Genomic DNA, 23,423 nt, shown 5'->3' with positions numbered 1-23,423 from the left:
TCTTAAATATCTGTTATTTCAAAATGTCTAAGATTCTAGTTAAATTTAGCAGTGGACTTTCAGGATTATAGGGTAGGTATGCTGAGCTGCAGCACTCAGTGCTAGATTCTTTCCACAGTGGTTATTCAGTATACACTCCCATCTGTAGTGCCAGATGTGTCCATGAGTACTGAATATTGTCAGGGTTTAAAATGTTCTCCAAACTTGTGGTTATGACCCCACTCCCACCCCTATTTTAGTTCTGGGATGGAATGTAGAGTTTCCCACATGCCTGGAAAATGCTTTCCTACAGAACTGCACATAACCTTTGTGTCTGCTCTAGGCATCATAAGGACTTTGACTTTGATTATGATGATAAAATTTTATTATTTTGTGAACACACATATTTAATTAATATGAACTTTCAGTATAGAATCTAAACGTTTATGTTAATTTATGCATACATGTTGATATATATATATATATATATATATATATATATATATATATATGTGCATGTGTTTGTGTGCATGTCCTTCTTTTGTTTTTCCTTCCATGATTCTCCAGTCCTTCGCCATTGTCTAATCTCATTTCCTTGTGTACTCTTACCCCATGAATGTGTATAAAAGAGCACATTCATTTAAACAGAACAAAACTGTAGTCAGTTTTGTTTAAAGTGATCTAGAGGCTGGGAGCATGGTGACACGTCGTTAATGTCAGCACTTTGGGAAGCAGAGGCCGGTGGACCTCTGATTTTGAGGTCAGCCTGGTTCCAGGACAGCCAGGGCTACATATAGAGACCCTATCTTTAAAAAAAAAAAAACAAAATCAATATTTTAGAAAAGGGAAGAAACAAAGAAACCCAATCTCTAAGAAAAGTAATAAGTAGTCAGAAGGGAAGGAGAACTAGCAGACAGAAGGGGGGCTGGAGAGAATGGAGCGCTCCTTTTCCAGGTTGAAAGCTTTCAGGAAATTAATGCTCACTGAGTGTCATTGCCAAGGAGCTCATGACTGGTGTTCAGAGGGACAGGGCCTGAGGCTTGGGAGTGCTGACAGGACCTAGAGAATTTGCTCAGCTGGACTTAGACATCCTAATTAGTACCTTCCCTCTCTGGTGAACAGCAGATCTATGTGGATCTGTTGGTGGGGATAATGTGAAAAGGAAGAGAGATTTTATCATAGGATCAAAGCTTGGACTTCGAGTGTCTCCTGGAATGTCTTGGTGAGAAGTTTGTTCTGAGCCTGTGGCACTGTTTGGGGGTAGTAGAACCTGAGAGGTGTGTAGATGAAGGAAGTCAAGTCATTGCAGCTGCAGCTGTGCCCTGAAGGCAGTGTTGATAGCTGTCTTAGTTACTTTTCTATTGCAGTGTCAAAACAACAACTCAAAGAAGGGTTTACTGTGACTCACAGCTCTAGACAACAAGAAGTCTTATGTCAGGGTAGGCACGGCATAGGGGCAGAAGCAGGAAGCTGGCTGGTCAAACTTTCATACCCAGGAGGGATGCAAAGAGAAAACAGGAGGCAGGATGAGGCACTAAACATTTTAAAAGCCCACCCAAGTGATGGACGTCCTCCAAAGGTTCTGTCTCCTAAGTGTTCCTATCCTCCTGAGACATGCCGTTCAGCTACCACACTACCCTCCCGCCCTTCTCTCCCACTCTCCCACTCTTAGGTATGATGTAAGTGAATTCACTCCCAACCATTTATACCACGTTGCTACTGGCACAAAACAGGAGCTAGCTCAGTAGTCTGAAGTCCCCAAAACCGTGAGTCAAAATAAGCTCTTTTCTTTTAGGTTGACACCCCTGATCAGGTATTTAGTTTTAGTAACAGAATGCTGACTAACATTGATTAAGCTGCACGTTTTTTAGGAGCTAGGGATGTAGCTTGATTGGTAAAGTGCTTGCCTAGTATGCATGAAGCCCCAAGTTTATTCTCTAGCATCCTGTAAACTACTCACTCATGCTGGCACGTGCATGCAATCTCAGTGTTCAGGATGTAGAGAAAGGAAAATCAGAAGTTCAGATCATTCTTGGCTATGGTAAATTTGAAGCCATCCTAGAGTGCTTAGGACTGCCTCTAAATAAGTAGAATATAAGGAATAATTCTTTTATTGTGTGTATATACACATGTGTGATTCTGCATGTGAGTAAAAGTGCTGTATATGGTATATGGGTATATGCATGGTATGTGACATTCCTTAGGTGCTGTCCACCTTGTGTTGTTTTGAGACAGGGTTTGACTGTCCTAGAACTCAGAGAGATCCACCTGTCTCTGCCTCTTAAGTGCTGGGCCTAAAAGCTAGGCCGTGACCAGCTACCACCTTGTTTTTTGAGACAGGATTCATCACTAGACTGGAACTTAGCAAGTAGGCTAGGAGAGGGATTCTCAGTTGAAGAATTGCCTCAAGTAGATTGGCCTGTGGGCATGTCATGAAGCACTTTCTGGATTGCTGACAGAGAAGGACCTAGCCCAAGCTTGGTTGGACCACCCCTGGACAGGTGGCTGTGGGTTGAGAAAGCCGGAGGGAGGAAGCCAGTAAGCAGTGTTCTTTCATGGCCTCTTCTTCAGTTCCTGCTCTGACCCCCTCAGTAATGGACTGTGATGTGGCTCTGTAATCCTAGTCCCAGTGTTCCTATGGTGAGATGGGACATGGAGGAGAATCAGCCCGAAGCTCACGTTTGCTGCAGCACAGTGGCAGAAATAAGAGGAGAGCCCCTGCCTCAGAAATGAGGTTAAGGAGAGAACAGACTCTTGAAATGTTGTCCTCTCACTGTCACAGCACACCTGGTTCGTTCTTGTTCAAGACCACTTGTGACCTGAGTTCCAGGGGATCTGATGTCCTCTTCTGGCACATGCTCAATCATGGATGCTCTGATACAGTAAATACACTCAGATACACACATGTAGGCTTGTGAGCACACTGTCACTGTGCGTGCTCCAGAAGAGGGCATCAGATCCCATTACAAATGGTTGTGAGTGGGGCTGGAGAGATGGCTCAGTGGTTAAGAGCACTGACTGCTCTTCCAGAGGTCCTGAGTTCAATTCCCAGCAACCACATGGTGGCTCACAGCCATCTATACTGGGATCTGATGCCCTCTTCTGGTGTGTCTGAAGACAGCTACAGTGTACTCATATGAGTAAAATAAATCTCTAAAAAAAAAAAAAAAAAAAAAAAACAAATGGTTGTGAGCCACCGCATGATTGCTGGGAATAGAACTCAGGACCTCTGGAAGAATAGACAGTGCTCTTAACCATTGAGCCATCTCTCCAGTCCCCAACCCCAAAACCTACTTTAATAAAGGTTCTTAAATGCTTCAACTTCCCTTCTACCCCACATACCAGAGGTGGGGGGAAAGAAAGGTTAATAGAAATGGGTTGTGGACCTGGTTAGAAGCACTTCTTTGGGAGAGATTCCAGTCTTTGTTATCAGGATATCAGCAGTCCAGTCCAAAACACCAAACACAAATCAGTAGCAATATCTCAGTCCAGAATGTCCAGGCTCCACAGAATCAGCACTAGTCTGCAGAAGGAGGAAGAAGCAGCCTTTTGGACTATCACAAGGTTTTTGACGAGTTGCTCTCCATAATGTCATGACAAGTGCAAGGAGAACCAGTGCGAGAACCTCGTCCCTCTGTCTGTGGGTTATGTTTCTATTCTTTCTAAACATCACTTGTGCTCTCAGGTGTCTGCCTCTGCGAACATCTTCTTACCTGTGGCTGCTTCAGCAAAACATCGCATGACATAACTGAACTCCCAAAGAAAGCAGTAATTTCCACTCCACACACACATAGATAAATATTTTAAGAATCATAGTAGGAATGCTTATGTTAATGTGATGGAGTCGTAGAGATGGCCCAGTGGTTAAGAGCACTGGCTGTTCTTCCAGAGGATCCCAACTTCACTTCCCAGTACCTGCATGGTTTCTTACAAATGGTCCTAATGGTATCCAAGACCCTCTTCTCTCATGTAGATGTACATGCAAGCAGAGCATGTGTATACATAAAATACATAAATCTTAAATAAATACTAATGCAATAGAAGTATTAGAAACAGTATGCTGGGTTTCATGAGTATTTATCATAATACTTTTTTCTTTTCCTTTTTTTTTTTTTTTTCCAGATGGGCTTTTTGTGTAGCCCTGGATGTCCTAGAACTCACTCTGTAGAACAGGATGGCCCCAAACTCAGAGATCTACCTACCTCTACTCCCAATTCTGGGATTAAAGAATGCCTGGCAGTCACTGTAATACTTTTATAAAAGTTTTTTTGTTTTTTGTTTTTTGTTTTTAAGCTTTGTCTTCATTTATATGTGTGTGCACCTGTGTGGAGTATATACATATGAATGCAGGTGTCTGAGGAGTCCAGAAGGGGGTGTCAAGTCCATGGAGCTGGAGTTACAGATAGTTGTGAACTGCCTGGTACTTAACATAGGTTTGGGGAATGGAACTCAGGTCCTCTGGAAGAGCAGCTGCAAGTGTTCTTAACTGCTGAGCCATCTCTCTAGCCTGACCTTAATAATTTTTAAATAATCTTACCATAAATTCTTCCCCAAACAGCAGGCTTTGCAATAGCCTGCATATAGTAATAAACATTTGACTGGGTAGTCATTAAGTTGTGCTTAGTAATTTGTTAGTGCCACTCCCTGTAGGCCAAACATTCAAATGCATGAGTCTGGGAGGGAAGGGGTCATACCTACACCTTAGTTCACTAAATGATCTCGATCATTGTGCGGTAGGCGCAGAGTTACTCTGTGTGGGTTGCTCTAACAAGTCTAGCTTTGGGTGCTTCTAAGCAGTAGAAATGTGTTACTCGTGGTCTTAGAGTCTGGGAAGGCCAATGTCAAAACAGTGCTGTCTGAGCTCCAGGTGGAGGACTGCTGTGGGCTCATTGTAGGCTGCCTTTCCGTGGTCCTCACGTGAGTGGTCCTCGCATGATAGGAAGCAGAAAGGAGCTCTGCAGGGTCTTTATGAGAGTGTGACTCTGCTTACTACGAGCAAGGCTCTGTACTCATCTGATATTCCTCAAAAATCTCACTTCTTTTTAAATAAACGTAGGCCAGGCAGTGGTGGCGCCTGCCTTTAATCCTGCAGTCAGGAGGCAGAGGCATGTGAATCTATGAGTTCAAGGCCAACCTGGTCTACAGAGCAAGTTCCAGGACAGCCAGGGCTACACAGAGAAACCCTGTCTTGAAAACAAAACAAAAACAACAAGAAAATTTCAGGGGTTGGAGAGTTGGTTCAGTGGTTAGGAGCACTTATCGCTCTTGCAGAGGACCTGGGTTCAATTCCCACTCATCCAATGCATTGGATGCTCTCATCTGACCTCAGACACCAGTATGTATGTGCCTCACATACATATATGTGGTGGTTTGAGTAGGTTTGGCTCCCATAGACTCGTGTTTTAAATGGTTGGCCCATGAAGAGTAGCACTATGAGGAGGTGTGGCCTTGTTGGAGGAAGTTTGTCATTACATCCAGTGCGACACACAGTCTCCCTCTGCCTTCTCCAGCACTGGATGCTGCCATGCTTCCCACCATGCGAATAATGAACCTGGAAACTACCCCAATTAAATGTTGTTCTTTGTAAGAGTTGCCTTGGACATGGTGTCTCTTCACCTCCATAAAACACAAACTAAGACATCAAGGCAAAATGCTCATACACATAAAATAATCTAAAAAAATTTCTAAAGTTATAAATACATGAATTTTTAAATTTATTTCATTTTCATTTCTTTGTGAGTTGTGCCATGTGTGTCTGCCTGTGGAGGCCAGAGAGTGCCCCTTAGCTGGAGTTGCAGGTATGTGAACATACTCAATATAGGTCTCAGGACCCAACTCTGCTGAAGGAGAGTGAATGTCCCTCCTTGGTGACCGTCCGTGCAGCCTCAGGCTCTACTTTAGCTTAGCATCATCACATTGGGATTAGAGCTGTGAGCTGGGGATACAACACTGTAGGGTCTGTTTCCACTCTACAATGAGGAAACTGAGGCAGAGGAGTCAAATCTCTGTTCAGAGTCACACCAGAAATCCCTGGGACAGTTTCCTGGGAAGTTGTTTCTTACCTAAGAGAAAGTTGATCGAAAGCACTCTTCCAGACGTATCTTTTCCTGGAATCGGTTTCTGCTGGGCCTGAGGATATATGCCATTCTCTTCTAACTTCTTTTTTTTGTATTCATCCATTCTTACCATTTTATGTCTTATATAAGTAATGCATTTTAAAATTTCTGTTGTTTACCATAATGTCTTAGTTTTCAATTGCTGTGACAAAGCACCATGACTAAGGCAACTTATTTTTTTTTTTGGTTCTTTTTTTCGGAGCTGGGGACCGAACCCAGGGCCTTGCGCTTCCTAGGCAAGCGCTCTACCACTGAGCTAAATCCCCAACCCCCTAAGGCAACTTATAAAGGAAAGCATTTAATTTGGGGCTCACAGCTTTACAGGGTTCGAGTTCCTGACCATCATGGCAGGGAACATCGTAGCAGACAGGCATGGAGCTGGTGCAGTAGCTTAGACTTTACCCACATCACATGCACTAGGCAACGAGTGAGACACTGGGAATGTCATCAGCTTCTGAATCCTCAGAGCCAGCCTCCAACCCCTCCTCCAACAAAGCCACATCAACAGGGACTGCACATATGAGCCTATGGGGTCCATTCCCATCCAAACCACCATGCAGAGGGAACTGGAAGTATTGTGTTCCTTCACTGACTTGATTTTAATTTTATTCTGTCATATTTAACACTTTGTAACTTGTTTTTGTTTAGGCTTTTGTCCACAACAGACTAAAATGGGAGATATTGTTAGTATTATCCATCGCAATGATCTGGAGGCTGTGTATTTTTTTATTTTCCTGAAACATAACTGAAACAAAATTTGTTATGTATGACCGTTTAAAGTTGTTTTGTGGGCTAGGGAGATGGCTCAGTGGTTAAGAGCACTGCTGTTCTTCCGGAGGTCCTGAGTTCAATTCCCAGCAACCACATGGTGGCTCACAACCATCTGTAACAATGCCCTCTTCTGGTGTGTCTGAAGACAGCGACAGTGTACTCACATAAATTAAATAAATACTTCTTTTAAAAAATTGTTTTGAATTAGAGTACGGTAGCTTATGCCTGCAGTTTAAGGTCAACCTGGACCTCGTCATAAGTTTCAAGCCAGCTTAGGACAAATTGAGACTTTGTCTCAGAAAACTTTTGAAACCTCAAATTTATGATTTGTACTTGTGTCATTGTGTCCAAGTACGTGGCAGAAACAACTTGAGGATTGGTCATGGCTCCATTGTGTACCTGACTGCTTGGCTCCATTCTGCCTGGGGCAGAATGTCAGTCAGTGGCTAGAACATGTGGAGGAGGCTGTCCACTTCATCAGGGCAGGGAGGAGCCAGAGGAGCCACTTCAAAGACACTGCCCTAGTGACCTAATTCCTCTGCACAGGCTGCTGCTCCTAAGGTTTTAGCAGATTCCCAGAGTTGTTCCTCCAGCAGGGGACTGAGTAGTCAATATGAACAACACATTGCATATTCAAAGTATAACATAAACAGACTGTGAAGAGCTTTTTCCCAGAAACTATTTGAGATCAGTTTGCCAACATGCTGTCGCTTCATCTCTTGCCCAAGAGTATTCCAGGACAAGCAAGGTCAGTATCCTATGTAGCCACAGTACCACCAGCAAAAGTAGGGGAGTGACATTGTTGAGTGTGCAGTCATTGTCAGCCTTGTGCATTTTGCCAGGTGTGTCAGGAATGCTCTTCAGAACAGAGGTCCAGTGCAGCTCTGCTTATCTGTTAGTGTTGTCCCTGGTTTCTTCTAGTCTGACAAAAGTCACTTGCTCTTTACTTTTGCAATCTTAAACTTGGTCAACAGTAACGGATATTTGAAGAATTTCCCTCAGTTTGTGTCTGTCTTCTCCTATGATTAAATTGATGATTGGATGTGCTTCAGCAAAAGTTGTCAGGTGCTCCTCAGTGTGTTCCCTGTTCATGCTCTTCTGGACGCATTTCTCTTTAACTTTGCCTATGATCTTCTCATAGAGCAAGCGAGTGGGGTGGACGAGCACCGTGTGAGACCCACATGTGAACACTGACATAGCCAAGGTTGCCTTATACTGTTGGCTCTTCTCAGCCTCCCTAGTTGGGGTTACAGGTGTGCAGGTGTGTAATCACACACACACACACACACACACACACACACAGAGACATACAGACATGTTTTTAAAAATTAGGTGTAATTTGTGTGCTGAAAAAAATCCATCCATTGTAAATGTACAGCTTTTTAAGTTTCAAACTCAGAACAAGTGGCTGAGGTGTGTATTTGTTATCAACGCACACCTGGCCTCCAGGTTCTCCCAGGATCCCTCAGTCCCTGCCTGGTACAGGTATGGCTAGAGTACCCTGCTCCCTACCCTGAACTTTTCCAGTCCAGGGGCTGTGCTGCTCTTCCCCAGAGACTCTTTCCTATATAATTCAGATTTTGATAACCATTGCTCTTCCCTCTGCTACTTTCTTTGCATTCTCTCTCTCTGCATTCTCTCTTTCTCTGCTCTCCCCCCCTCTCCCTCTCTTCCCCTCTCCCTCTCTCCCTCTCCCCATCTCCCTCTCCATTTCCCTGTCTACATGATGACTTCTCACCTTATCTCTTGAGACTAGTGAATTCTCCCAGGAGCCATCCCCAAATAAACTTGCTTTTCATACTTTTGATCAGGCTTGAACTGGCTTATTAGGTTGACAGAGTGATTTTTTTTTTAAGTTAATTAGCAGAGTTGTACAGCCATCTTCATAACCTGGTTTTAGAACACATCTGTCATCCCCCAAGTTCCCTCCTCCCCCTTAGTGTTTGATCATCCCCTCCCTTCCTACCCTCGTCATAAGTAGTGTCATTCACTGCTGTTGTTTGAGTCTGGCTGCTTAACATGTAAAAACTAAGTCAGCAGAGAAATAGAAAGAATAAAGACTTCAATTTGCCCTCTAACAGCAGGAGCAGACTTTCATTGGTGAGCTTTGTGGTTCTGCATTCCACTTCCTCCCTCAGTGGGTCCAGGTGCCACTGCATGCCAGGCTGGAAAGGATGAAGCAGACCCCAGAGAAAGGGGCAGGATCCTGGTCCAGCAGGGAGTGCCTGGGGTAGGGATGGCAGGAGGCCTTCTCTGAGGGTTTTAGTGTTACAGCTGTCTTAGACAATCAGCTTGTGCGCTTTATTTGGGTGAACAAGGGCCCTACCTTGGAGAGTGGGAAGGGGTTTCCAGGTGAATGATCATCAGTTGAGGCTTAAGGTACCGGGAAAGTCCTCACTTGCATGAAGAGGGGTTCCAGGTGTTTGTCTGGCAGGTTCTTATGGGGAGAAAGGAAACTGAACCAGTGATTTCACCACACACGACGTTCCTCAGGTAGAGGATAAGGTCAGGTGGAGAAGAGGAAGCCTCCCTAGAAAAGGGAGTCCTTCACTTTGCAGAGCTATCAGTCATGGTAGACTACGACCTTACAAGAGGGTTTCCCAGCAGAGCTTGGCGCCTCCAAACTAAGGGTGCAGGAGAACATGCCATGCAGGGGCTGAGAATAAGTTTTTGTAGTCCAGAGTGGGATGGGAGTGCAGGTAAAGTCAGACCCTGAAATTGTTTTTGGGGGAGGGGGAATTGCTTTTCCAAACCAAACCTTGGTGATAAGTCAGACTGATTTATCCAGGTGTATGGTGGTGTTGACTTTCTGGAGATCGATGAGCCGTAGATTTTTTGATGCTTTGGGCCTGTTTAATGGCCCTTTTGGGGGGTTGGGGGAGGCAGTGTCCTTTATTGCATACTTAGAATATTTTTGAGGTTATCCTTGTTATAGCATGCATTCTTTTTTTCTCACTGAATAATACTTGAATTTTGGCAGTTTCGCATTTTGTTTCTTCATTATTTGATGGACATTGTTTTGGATTTTAGCTGTTAAGAATTTTGTCTAGGGCTGGAGAGATGGTTCAGTGGTTAAGAGCACCCGACTACTCTTCCAGAGGTCCTGAGTTCAATTCCCAGCAACCACATGGTGGCTCACAGCCATCTGTAGTGAGATCCGATGCCCTCTTCTGGTGTATCTGAAGACAGCTACAGTGTACTTATATATAATAAATGAATAAATCTTTCAAAAAAAAAAAGAATTTTGTCTAGATAAGCATTCCCTTGAGCAAGTTTATAGGAATGTAATTGTCAATCATGTGGCAAGTTTGTATTTAACTGTTTGTTTGAGACAGGTCTCAGTCTAGCCAAGCAGACCTGGATATTATGATGGTCGTAAAGAACACATCCACAGTATTTATTATTCTGGGTTTTGTAATTAAGAGATAGGAGCTATCCACCTTTAATTTTCTGAGATGCTGATACTGCTTCCTTTTAAATATTTTCACTACCTGTTGTGTGATGGTTCCTTGTTGTCTTAGTTATTTTTCTATTGCTGTGATGATGCACCATGGCCAAGGCAATTGTGCCGGCTAGTTTTGTCACCTTATACTAACTAGTCATCAGAGAGGAGGCGCCTCAACTGAGAAAATGCCTCCATAGTGTCTGGCTATAGACAGCACATAGGGCTGGCTTCTTTCTTCCTTCCTTCCTTTCTCTCTCTCTCTCTCTCTCTCTCTCTCTCTCTCTCTTTCTTTCTTTCTCTTAAGATAGGGATTCTCTTTGTAGCCCTGGCTGTCTTAGAGTTTGATCTGTACACTAGGCTGTCCTCAAACTCAAAGAGATCCACCTACCTCTGCTTCCTGGGTGCTGTCATTGTAGGGCATTTTCTTAATCAGTGATTGTTGAGGGAGGGCCCAGCCCATTGTGGTTGAGGCCATGCCTGGGCTATAAGAAAGCAGGCTGAACAAACCATGAGGTCAAGCCAGTAAGCAGCACCCTCCATGGCCTCTGCATCAGCTCCTGTCTCCAGGTTCCTGCCTTGCTTGAGTTCCTGTCCTGGCTTCTTCCAGTGATAGACTATGGATGTGGAAGTGTAAGCCAAATAAACCCTTTTCTTCTAACTTGCATTTTATATGAAGTTTAGGAACAGTTTATCAGTTTCTTCAAAATATTCTGCTTTAGAAGGAATAACTTCCATTTTCTGCTGTCATCTGGGGTTTGTTGAGGAGCTGAAGCAAATCTGCTTTTCATTCTTTTGCAGAGGCTTTCTTTCTTTTTGTTTTTAAGATTTATTTATTTATTATGTATACAGTTCTGCCTTCATATATGCCTGCACACTGGAAGAGGGCACCAAAATCACATCATAGATGGTTGTGAGCCACCATGTGTTTGCTGGGAATTGTACTCAGGACCTCGGGAAGAGCAATCAGTGCTCTTAACCTCTGAGCCATCTCTCCAGATCCCCCCCCTTAAAAAATATTTATTTATCTATTCTGTATAAGTACACTGTCAGTCTCTTCAGACACACCAGAAGAGGGCATTGGATCCCATTACAGATGGTTGTGAACCACCATGTGGTTGCTGAGAATTGAACTCAGGACCTCTGGAAGAGCAATCAGTGCTCTTAACCGCTGATCCACCTCTCCAGCGCTTTATTTCTTTATGTTGTGTTTAAAAAAAGATACAGAAGCTAGGGCTATGTTTGGTGTAGGCAAGGGAAGGTGTGGGAGAAGGGATTCCTATGTGGGCCCATGCTGAGGCATCCCTTTCCCTCTGAGGTACCAGCCACAAGAATGGTATAGTATAGAATAGTTTATTCAGGGCATGGGGAGGGGAGATGAAAGAAAGGCAGTGAGGGGGCTAGAGGGAAGGGGGAGAAGTGGAGGCCGGTCATGAGCACGTGGAATGGGGAGGGGGATGGGGAGAGAAGGGGAGCAGGAGCAAGAGGAGAGAGCAAGAGAACAAGAGAGTGAGGAGGGGGCAAGCAGTCCTTTTATAGTGAGTCAGGCACACTTGGCTGTTGCCAGGTAACTCTGGGGCGGAGGCTAGAGGAAATGCCAACACTGTATGTTACCTGAATCTTGTTAGAGTGTTTTTTTTTTTTCTTATGCTGAATTTTTAAAATTTTCTAATTTATTATGCATTGACCATAATCCTTTCAGTTTGAAGCCTTCAAGTTTTTATTCAATCCATAGGAAAAATTATGTCTTTTCCAAGCACTTATACACCTAAAGGTTGGTTCTTAATTTTCCTTTTGAAAATTTTATTTTGTTTTATGAATGTGGGTGTTTTCCCTGCATGTATATCTGTACTATGTGTGTGCCTAGGAGAGAATGCTGGGTCTCCTGGAACTGGAGCTACAGATGGTTGTGAGCTATCCTATGGGAGCTGGGAACTCAATCTAGTCTTTTGGAAGAATAACCAATATTCCTAAACACTGAACCATCTCTCCATCCACTCTTCATTTCTCTTTTGAAAATAATCTTATATCATTTTTATTCTTTACTTTCTTTGAGTCTCACTGTATTATCTCTGGATGGTTTGACACTTGGTGTGAAGATCAGGCTAACGAGACCTCCGCTTGCCTCTGCCTTCTGAGTCCTGAGATCAAGTGTGCACCGCCATCCACCCAGTGGCTTTATTGTTCTTGAACTTAGTGATTTTTAAAATTTTTGTGTTTATTTTAACTGGATAGTATGACAGACTAAAATCATGATTAATGCATTATCTTTGGGGCTGAGAAGGTAATTTGCTTTATCAGTGTGTGCTTTCAAATTTCAGAGAGTTTTCTCTGGAGCAGATGGTGGCACATCATAAAGTTCGGCTGTAGGCCAACGTGCTGTATGGGTGTCTCAGCCAGTGTGGCTTTCCTCACCCTGGTGTTTACTGGCTTGTCTTAGGTTTGTTGAGCTTACTTACATCACTGTCTGCATTTTTTCCTGGGCGTGCTTCCTAAGTATATTATCTGTTTTTCATCATTGATTCCATTTTTAGTACTGCCATGCGTAACTTTAATTTTCTCTGTGTAATGTAACTCTTGCTTTTACCGTAGCATTTTCTGTGTGTTCAAATGTATATGGACTTCTGTAGGTGCCAGATTTTGACATTGGGTATCTTCCTGAACCACTTTCTACCTTCTTTTTGGGGGGCAATGTCTCTAACTGACTTGGAGCTAGCTGATCGAATTAGGCTTGCCAGCTCGTAAACCATGTAGATCTTTCCTGCCTCCTCCTCCCAGCCCTTGGCTTGGCTTTTCTTGTGAGTACTGGGGATCCAAACCTGGGTTCTTACACATCAATAGCAAGCAGTTTACTGAGTCATCACCACAACCTGTGTAGCTTTTTCCCCTATAATATTTATTTTGGCTGTTGGAACTGCATATCATGCACACTCACTGCTGAGTCCTCCCATGTTTGCCCCCACCCTGTGAACCCCCCAACAGAAAGAAGAAGAAAAAGTCCAATTTGTGTTGCCCATGTACTCACTCACTGGAGTGTTGGTGTGGGCTTGTCTACTTTATTGTGTTCTTATCTCTACTACCCTTCCTGTCCTTACTCCACTCTATCCCCTTCTAATCCCCCAACACTAGGTGGGGAGAAAGAAAGTTAGAGGGAAAGGGGGACATAGACCTCTGTAGGCTATTTCCTGCTGATTAGGGTCATTGGGTTCCTTGGGGGCAAGTCTGGTCTTTGTTGTCAGAATATCCAGCAATCCAGCAGACCAGCAATCCAGCAATCCAGCAATCCAGCAGACCAGCAATCCAGCAATCCAGCAGACCAGCAACAGCAAATGCAACAGCAGGAAGAGCCAGCAGCAGGGAGAGGGGGCAGCAGCAAGGGGAGCAACAGTTTTGTACCCTCACAGAGTCCCCAGAATTAAACTATCTACAGCTGGCAAAAATCACAACACAATCATAGATAATGGCTGTGGACTGTCATTGGAATTTCCAACCCTGATAAGCCCGTATAAGACACACAATCCAGTTAATATAATGGTAGGCTCCAGTATAATGAGAGTTTTGGTTTCTTTAAAAACCCAAGTATCTTATATGAGTATGTTTCTGTTTTAATCCCAGGTGTAGGAAATGGGGCTGCTCAGTTTGTCCACTGTCGTGGGCTGTCCTGATACTGTTTGTGCTCTGATGTTAATTCTGCTTCCTCCAGAGGAGCTGCCCTGGTCACTACTCAGGTGCCTCGATTGGGCAGAACTAACACTGCACTAACTTGTTCCCCAACTATGAGACCCTTTACTACTTGTGGTTTCTCCTGGTCATGAGGTTCTCATCTGTCATGTCTTCCTCTCTCCTCCCTTCTCAAAGACACTCTATCCCACCTTTCCCTTCCACTGCCCAATCACAGGCTCTAGCCTTTATTAAATGGGGAGAAGGTTCACACAAGGTCACCCGAGTAGTGATCAGGGCAGCTCCTCTGGAGGAAGCAGAATTAACATCAGAGCACAAACAGTATCAGGACAGCCCACGACAGTGGACAAACTGAGCAGCCCCATTTCCTACACCTGGGATTAAAACAGAAACATACTCATATAAGATACTTGGGTTTTAAAGAAACCAAAACTCTCACTATACTGGAGCATGGTCAAATTCCCCATGGCTAGCCCCTTAAAGAAAATTTCCCACCTATCTCCCTGCCAGAAGCCATCAACCTGTGTAGCATTTTTAAAATCTTGTGAGGGCTGAAGAGCTGGTTCAGTGGTTAAGAGTACTCTTGAAGAGGACTGGGGTTGGGTTCCCAGCACCCACACTGGGTAGCTTACAACAATGTGTAGATCCAGTTAAGGGATAGCTGATGCCCTCTTCTACCCCTGCAGGCATCATGGTATACATACATGTAGGCATTCTCATATACATATAAAATAAAAACATCTTTTACTGGACCGATATTACTGCTGTTCTCTCTCCTTACAGACTGCCCTGCGTGTGCAGCACACATAAACACACAAACCTGTCAGCCACCACTTCTTTTGTTTTTGTTTTTTTTTCATATATAGACTTGCACGTCTTCTAGTAGAAATAAAGGAAACTGCTCTTTTGTTTTCAGATCTCTTTTCATGTATTAATTTTAAGGTTAACAATTGCAAAAAATAATGAATTTCATTATGGCATTTTTTTTTTTTTGGTTCTTTTTTTCGGAGCTGGGGATGGAACCCAGGGCCTTGCGCTTCCTAGGCAAGCGCTCTACCACTGAGCTAAATCCCCAACCCCCATTATGGCATTTTTTAATGTGTTTATCCTTATATATTTTTCCTAACATACCCTCCCTTGCTGTCTTTCCACAAAGGAGTCAGCTTTTTTTTTTTTTTAAAAAGAGGAGTGTGTGTGTGTCGGGGGGGGGGGTGGATGATGAACGCTAATCTGGAAGTCTAAGCAGAATACACCTTTTCCCTTTCAACATGTTTTTTGTCAAGATTTTCATTGCAGCAATAGTAACCTAACTGAGCTAGGATGGAGCCAAGGGCCTAAGGCTTCCACCCCTGAGCTAAATTCCGAGTCTCTGCAGACACTTTTGTAGATAGAATCTGTGCATGTACTGTGTTGATGAGTTAGCAGATGCTTGGTACTTGATAATCTACTAGTCTTCCCACAATCCTCTGTTTATAGAACAACCTAAAGATTTTTGTTTTTACAATGATGAGACTTGAACTCAGAGCCTCATACATGGTAAGCAGGAATCTACCTCTTCGCTGCACCCCATCTTAAGACATTTTCTTATATGTTCCTGTATAGATTTATTCTTAGTTGCTTACACATTAAATGTATGATAGCTATTAAAATACCTCTCAAGAAGCTGGTGTGCTGCAGTGTGTTGATAAAGAGATATTGTCCCTTGCTGTTGCCATTTAGTAAGCTGTAAAAACTTAAATAATGTATTTGTGTGTGTTTGTGGTGCATGCGTGTGGAGGTTAGAGGATAACCTTGGTCTCATAGTTCTCCATTGCATAGGCCAGGCTAATTGCCCATGGGCTTCTGGGAATTCTTCTGTCACTGCCTCCCATTGTGCCATGGAAGGAACATTGGAGTTACAGATATGTGCTGCCTCACCCAGCTTTTACATGGCACCTGGGATCCAAACTCAGGTCCCCATGCTACCATGGCAAGCACTTTACCCACTGAGCTATCATCCCAGTCCACAAACCATCTTGAAATATTTGATGACAAGTTCTTCTTCAGTGGTGAAATGAGTCAATTCAGGCCAAATTAAATATATAAAGGCAGGTTTACGGGAATTCGCTCTCTGAGTAGGTACACTGGTCACAGGGAACAAGGCTAGGGATGTTGCCATGGGAAGGGCGACATGAGTGTTGGGAGAAAGAGCTTGAGAGGAGAGAGGAAAGACTAAAATGTCTGGGGGAAGGGAGGAAAGTTCAGGGGAGAGGGCAGAATATGCCAGACTTGCCTCATAACAGGTAGAGCCTGAGGCATGCAGGGGTAACCTAGAGATCAGATCTGCCTTGCTCTGTAAAAATGTAAGCCTCAGCTGTTTGCTCCAAGTCTAAACACCGACATTTACCAGTACTGGGTATTATTAGTATGGCTACTGGGTTTTCCAGAACCATTTTCACTGTCATGGATTAATTGCACAAAATAATGGCATTTTGTTATATTTTCGTTTGATCACATTCACCCCCCTCTTATCCTCATCTATCAGCACCATCTTAAAGGGCTTTTATTGTTCCATTTATTTTTGTCCAGATGACAGGAAATAATTTTTGGTTGAAGAAAATAGAAATCAGTGTTTCAGAAGCCGAGAAGAGAACTGGAAGAAATGCCATGAACATGCAAGAAACGTACACTGCTTACCTCATTGAAACGCGGTAGGTTACAAGGATGGTCTTGATTTAGATGGAGGGGCAAACAGTTCAATAGAGTGAGGCTGAATAACTAATTCTTTTTAGAGGCTTGGGGTGTGCATTCTTGTGATAGGACATTGTTTCAAGAGAAAGGTATGGAAATTTGTCTTTTAGAACATGTGGCAATGCTTCAGTGTCTTGGGAAACAGTATGACATTATTAAATTCTTCTAATGTGGGAGAAAGCCCAATGATAACATTTGCTTGTAAGTTAAGATAAAGTCAAATATTTCCTTTTAAAGTTGGAAATCAAGGGGCTGGGGATTTGGCTCAGTGGTAGAGCGCTTGCCTAGGAAGCGCAAGGCCCTGGGTTCAGTCCCCAGCTCCGAAAAAAAGAAAAAAAAAAAAGTTGGAACTCAAGACTGAAGTCATTTTTAGATAAAGGTGATTAGTGGTGGATTGTGATCTAATATTCCTGTACTTTTACCATGGAGCCATTTGTGTTTTTTATATTTCATACTGTATTTTCTTTTTAGTAATAATGTAATTTACAGACAGTGATACGCTTAATATATTTGTTTTATTTATTGTTGCTTTTTGTTTATTTATTGCTTTCGAGGAAGGGTCTCTGTAGCCCTGGCTGTCTTGAAACTTGCTGTATAGACCAGCCTGGCCTGGAACTCGCAGAGCTCCATCTTCTGTATCTGCATCTGCACTTCATGCCCAGCCATATGTATATACATTTACTACTTACATGTAGGCTGTGGTGCACACTTGTCGTTCTAGCACTAAGAGCAGGAAGATCAGGGGCTTACGGCCGTCCTCGGCTGTATATATAGTAAAACCCTGTCTCAAAACAATAGTAGTGAAAACAGGCAATATTGCTTAGAGCAGTTATGTAGGGCCAGATAGATGGCTTAATGGTAAGAGCATGTACTGCTCTTGCAGAGGACCTAGACTTCAGTTATCAGCACCTGCGCTGGGCATCTCACAATTGCCTGTGACCCCAGCTCCCAGGGATCCAATACCTTGGCTTCTGAGGACACCTGCACTCACACGGCACATACACACAGGGACACAACACACATAATTAAAAATAAAACAAGCCGAGCAAGGTTGCACATGCCATTAATCCCAACACGCAAGAGGCAGAGGCAGGTGGATCTCTGTGAGTTTGAGGCCAACCTAGTCTACACAGTGAGTTCCAGGACATCCAAGTCTACACAATAGTGTAAATCTCGTTATTCAGGAGGCTAAGGCAGGAAAATTAATATCTTTTCTTCCTCTCACTCATCTAAGGCATCATTTACTGCCTGCCCATATAGAAGGATCACTTAACTTTAGGAGTTTGAGGTAGCATGGTAGAGCCCATCTAAAAACCAAAGCAAACTAACAGATGGGCAGCTATTGTGCTGAGCTGACATGATTAGAAACACTTTTCAAACGACTGTTTCAAGACTGATTTTGCTTCTCTGTCACTTTGTTCAGTGGAGCAAATAAGTTATCGTCATGGGAATAATGGGAAAGGAGATCTTGATGGTGCTTCAAATGTTTCTTCAGCTGGGCATGGTGGCTCGCGCTCTCTCTCTCTCTCTCTCTCTCTCTCTCTCTCTCTCTCTCTCTCTCTCTCTCTCTCTTTCTCATGTGAGTATACTCTTTGCTCTCTGCAGACACACCAGAAGAGGGCATCAGATCCCACTACAGATGGTTGTGAGACACCATGATGTGGTTGCTGGGAATTGAACTCAGGACCTCTGGAAGAGCAGTCAGTGCTCTTAACCACTGAGCCATCTCTCCAGTCCCCGGTGGCACACTCTTTTTATCCTTGGACTTAGGCTGAGGCAGGTGGATCTCAGCCTGGTTGACACAGTGAGTTCCAGGCCAGCCAGGACTATATAGTGAGACCCCACCTTAAACAACAACCAAAATCCTGCATTCTTGAGGGTAGCCAAAGTCGTTAGTGCCTTAACATAACCAGTACACTCTTGTACCCTATTTTTCTCCCAACAAGAGCTTAGACTTCTTTTTTTTTTTTCTTTTTTTCTTTTTTTCGAAGCTGGGGACTGAACCCAGGGCCTTGCGCTCACTAGGCAAGTGCTCTACCGCTGAGCTAAATCCCCAACCCCGAGCTTAGACTTCTATGTAGATAGAACATGAGGTGCCTGCTGGCCCTGTAAAGGAAAAAAAAAGAGATACAGGTTGTGGGTTTTTCTTCCTTGCCCTTTCAGAGCAGTTTTGCTTGTGTGGACGTCTCCTTGTACTCAGTCAGATCCACCTGATTTATTCATATCCTGGACTGAGGTTTTATGGTGTCTTGGTCTTTGTCATGAAGTTGTTCCCTCTTTGTGGTAGCAACAGTGTTACAAATGTCTTTTATGTAATGAATGTTGTGAAATCAATATTATGCTTTGACTTTTAGAACGTCTCTAATGTAGCTCTTTCTCAAGAGTTTGGGCAGAAGAAAAGTACGCAGGTGAGGGCTTTGGACTGAGATGGATCTGGCCCAGCTGCATCCTCATCTGTAAAGGGGGACAGGGAATTCCCTGGTTCCCTGAGTTAGAAGGATTAAGCAAGGAAACAGGAAAAGTTCTTCATCGTGTGGCTGGTTTTGAACGAGGTGGTGGTGTGTGTTCTATTTCCTAAGTAGTAGAAATGCTGTTTGATTCCTTTTCAGCTCAGTAGAACATGCCGACGGTCAGAGCGTCCTCACAGACTCGCTGTGGCGGCGGTACAGTGAGTTCGAGCTGTTGAGAAACTACCTTTTAGTGTACTACCCACATGTCGTCGTGCCACCCCTCCCAGAAAAGCGGGTAAGACACAGACGGCAGTAGGAGCCAAGAAGTCAGCAGTGAGCCATTCATTTATTTGTGTTTTTCTTTTTTGTTTTTGACTTTTCCATACAAGGTTTCTCTGTGTAGCCCTGGCTACCTGGAACTCTCTCTGTAGACCAAGCTGTCCTCAAACTCAGAGATCCACCTGCCTTTGCCTCCTATATATATTTCTCCTAAATATATAGATGCAGTTTGCTCAATCTGTATAATGTTTTTTTATTTTTTTTAAATTTATTTTTTTTAAAGATTTTATTTTATTGTATATGAGTACACTGTAGCTGTCTTCAGACACACCAGAAGAGGGCATCAGATCTCATTACAGATGGTTGTGAGCCACCATGTGGTTGCTGGGATTTGAACTCAGGACCTCAGGAAGAGCAGTCGGTGCTCTTAACCACTGAGCCATCTCTCCAGCCCAATCTGTATAATGTTATTTGTATATATATGATTTCAAGGCTGACCCTTGGTACTGGATAACCAAGTAGGCTTTTCCAATGGAAAGACTCCTCCCATTTTTAGCATTTGTTAGTTGCCCGCAGTTTTTGTCGAGGGTCGAAGCCCCATAAGATCTCCTCTTCCATGCTGACCTGTGTCTAAGTGTTGTCCTTATGTGGGTCTTGTTGAGGCAGTCAGGTTTATAGGTATAACTCCCCTGTCACTCCTGGGAGATGCAGCCTCTCAGCAGCCTTCCATCTCTGCCTCAGATGGTCCCTGAGCCTTAAGCACACTTGTTCTCTGTTTTGATCACGTGTGGTTTTCTTTAGTGCTCTCCTCTTGTAAAGAGAAGTTTCTTTTATAAGGGTGTGTGGACAAGTTTTATTTTTATTTTTTTATTTTTTCTTTTTTTCGGACCGAACCCAGGGTTTTGCGCTTGCTAGGCAAGCACTCTACCACTGAGCTAAATCCCCAACCCCTATTTTTATCTTTTGAAAATTTATTTAATGTACACGAATAACACTGTAGCTGTCTTCAGACACACCAGAAGAGGGCATCAGATCCCATTACAGATGGTTGTGAGCCACCATGTGGTTGCTGGGAATTGAACTCAGGACCTGTGGAAGAGCAGCCAGTGCTCTTAACCTCTGAGCCCATGTGGACAAGTTTTATATCAACTTGACACAAGCTAGTGTAATCTGAGAGAAGGGAACGTCAGTTGGGAAAATGCTTCTAGAAGATAGAGCTGTAAGCAACCCATGGGACTTTTTTTTTTTTTTTTTTGATTTTGTTGGTTTTTATTTTTAAAGAATTTTACTTTATGTATATAAACACGCTGTAGCATGTTTTCAGACAGACCAGAAGAGGGCATCAGATCCCATTACAGATGGCTGTGAGCCACCATGTGGTTGCTGGGAATTGCGCTCAGGACCTTTGAAAGAGCAGTCAGTGCTCTTAGCCACTGAGCCAACTCTCCAGCCCTGATTTTTTGTTTTTTGTTTTTTTTTTTAATATTTATTATTGTCTTTCAGATCTGGAGAGTTGGCTTAGCAGTTAAGAACAGTTGTTTTGGTCCCAGCACCCACACTGTGGTTTCTCAATCACTCATAAGGCAGGTTCCAAGGATTCTGACATACTCTTTCACACATCCATACATGCAAATAAAACACTTATATACACACTTATATACACAAATAAATCTAATTAAGTAAAATAAAAAACAAACGAACAAACCCCAAAAATCTAAAAATGTATTTTTGCTCCTTTTAACGACTGAGCTTTTCTATTTTCTCAAGTAAATGAACGTTTGCTTACAAAATATAATTGCTAGCCAGTGGTGGTACACCACGACAGCTAGGGCTACACAGAGAAACTGTACCTCAAAAAAACAATAAAGGTATGCCTATTATTTCCCTATGTTCAGAAAATCTTAGCAGCAGCAATACCCCCACACCTTCACAGCCTTCCTGCAGCCCGGCCAGGAAGAAGTCATGACAGAGACCACCTATTATTTAATAACATGTCTCATGTATCAAATACTTCAGGCCAACAAATGACCACCAGGCTCCGTGGTCACCTATGGCAGCCAAAAGCACATAAAACTCTCTGAATGCATCAACTCACCATGCTCTTGCATAAGAGACCCAGGATCTCCAGCAACAAAGAAGTGGCTTTGCCCATGGGTCTCAGAGGCTTCGTAATTTCCCTCGGGACATTTTCTTAATTAGTGACTAATGTGGGATTTAGAAGGGAGCACCCAGCCCATTGTGGGTGGTGACATCCTTGGGCTGGTGGTCCTGGGTGCTATAAGAGAGCAGGCTGAGCAAGCCATGGAGAGCAAGCCTATAGTCAGCATCCCTCCTTGATTTCTGCATCAGCTCCTGCCTCAGGTTCATGCCCTGTTTGAGTTCCTGTCCTGACTGCCTTTGATGAACAGTGATGTGGAAAGTGTGAGCCAAATAAACCCTTTCCTCCCCAGTTGCTTTGGTCATGGTGTTTCCTCACGGCAATGGTAATCCTGGCTTAGACAGAGGGTGAGATCTAAGTGTGCCTGGGGCTGAGCCTGTTCCTAATGGTTGCTTTGTTTACCTAGGCAGAGTTCGTGTGGCATAAACTCTCTGCTGACAACATGGATCCAGACTTTGTGGAGAGACGACGGATAGGCTTAGAAAACTTCCTCTTGAGGGTCGCTTCACATCCGGTCCTCTGTAGAGACAAAATCTTCTATTTGTTTCTAACACAGGTATTGTTTCTTTTAATTAGTCTTTTAAAAATATTTAAAAACCTAGAGTTAGGCTTTTAAAAAAATTATAAAATGCTAATCCTTGAGTCCTTTCGAGTCAGCTTTTGATAGGCAGTTTATTGTGTTTGGTTTAGTGTGAAATTTGAGTCATTGGATTATGTCATTGACTATGATTTTCTTTTCTTTTTCTTTTTTTCTTTTTTTTGGTTCTTTTTTTCGGAGCTGGGGACCGAACCCAGGGCCTTGCGCTTCCTAGGCAAGCGCTCTACCACTGAGCTAAATCCCCAACCCCTATGATTTTCTTTTAACTTATATATTATTGTGTGCATGTGTTCTCTTGCGTGTGATATGGGGACGAGCACACCTGTCGGGGCACACGTGGAGGTCCCAGGACAGTTTTGTAGAGTCGGCCTCCTCTTTACCTTTACACGGGTTCTTGGGTTTGAGTTCGGGTTGACAGTCTCGCATGGCAAGTACTTTACCTGCATACTGAGCCGTATCGCCAGCCCCATAGCTGAGCTTGTGAAAGATTACTTATTTAGTTGTGAGTGTGCGTGTGCGTGCGCGTGCGCATGCGTGTGCGTGTGTGTGTGTGTGTGTGTGTGTGCGCGCGCACGCGCGCATGTGTGTGCCTGAATGTATATATGTGCACAACATGTGTGCAGGTCAGAAGCAGGGCTGGGAACTGGAATTAGGTACACAGTGTGTGCACTGGGAACTAAACCTGGGTCTTCTGCTCAAAAGAGCGTGTGCTCCTAATCACTGCGCCGTCTCTCCAGCCCCACCGTAGGTCAATTTCCATACGTGAGGATCCTAAGACTTTGTTACAGTTACCTAAATGAGAACTTACAGTTAACCAGTTTTGGAGTCTGCATTGTATGTTTAGTCTTGGACGTGTGTTTTTTCACATGTTTGGAGTCTGCATTGTATGTTTAGTTTTGAAGTAGAGAATGGTTTTGACTTCTCCCATATCACTTGAGTTAAGAACAGAATGGTAGACACTCAGATTATTTAATGTGGAATGTTATATATTACTTGTTTGGTTTTGCAGTAATGATCTCTAAAACTGACTTTGGTTTTTAGGAAGGTAACTGGAAGGAGACTGTGAATGAGACTGGATTTCAGCTGAAGGTAAGGACAGTCGTATGGGCTGACTCTTCACATCCCTTTACGGTTCCCAGCACGGCAGCATGTACTCACTGGAGCTGACTGAGCAAATGATGGGAATCCGCTTTGCGTCTAATGTCCTTGGCTGGGTTTC

At 43.5% G+C, this 23,423-nt stretch overlaps 1 protein-coding gene across 2 annotated transcripts in view; it reads left to right on the top strand.

Annotated features, from left to right (window-relative positions):
• The window catches only part of Snx4 (sorting nexin 4), a 57,288-nt gene that overhangs the window by 2,577 nt on the left and 31,288 nt on the right, over nucleotides 1–23,423 (top strand). For both annotated transcript variants that reach the window (XM_087576617.1, NM_001127550.1), the window contains 4 exon segments: nucleotides 16,558–16,679; nucleotides 19,329–19,464; nucleotides 22,013–22,162; nucleotides 23,246–23,293. In XM_087576617.1, the coding sequence (XP_087432743.1) occupies nucleotides 16,558–16,679; nucleotides 19,329–19,464; nucleotides 22,013–22,162; nucleotides 23,246–23,293 (456 nt within the window).

The sequence above is a fragment of the Rattus norvegicus genome, chromosome 11 (assembly GCF_021556685.1).
Source record: "Rattus norvegicus strain SHRSP/BbbUtx chromosome 11, alternate assembly SHRSP_T2T, whole genome shotgun sequence".
NCBI classification, from domain to species: Eukaryota; Metazoa; Chordata; class Mammalia; order Rodentia; family Muridae; genus Rattus; species Rattus norvegicus.
Note: the sequence above shows the minus strand (reverse complement) of the source record. Positions and strands in the feature narration are given on the sequence as shown.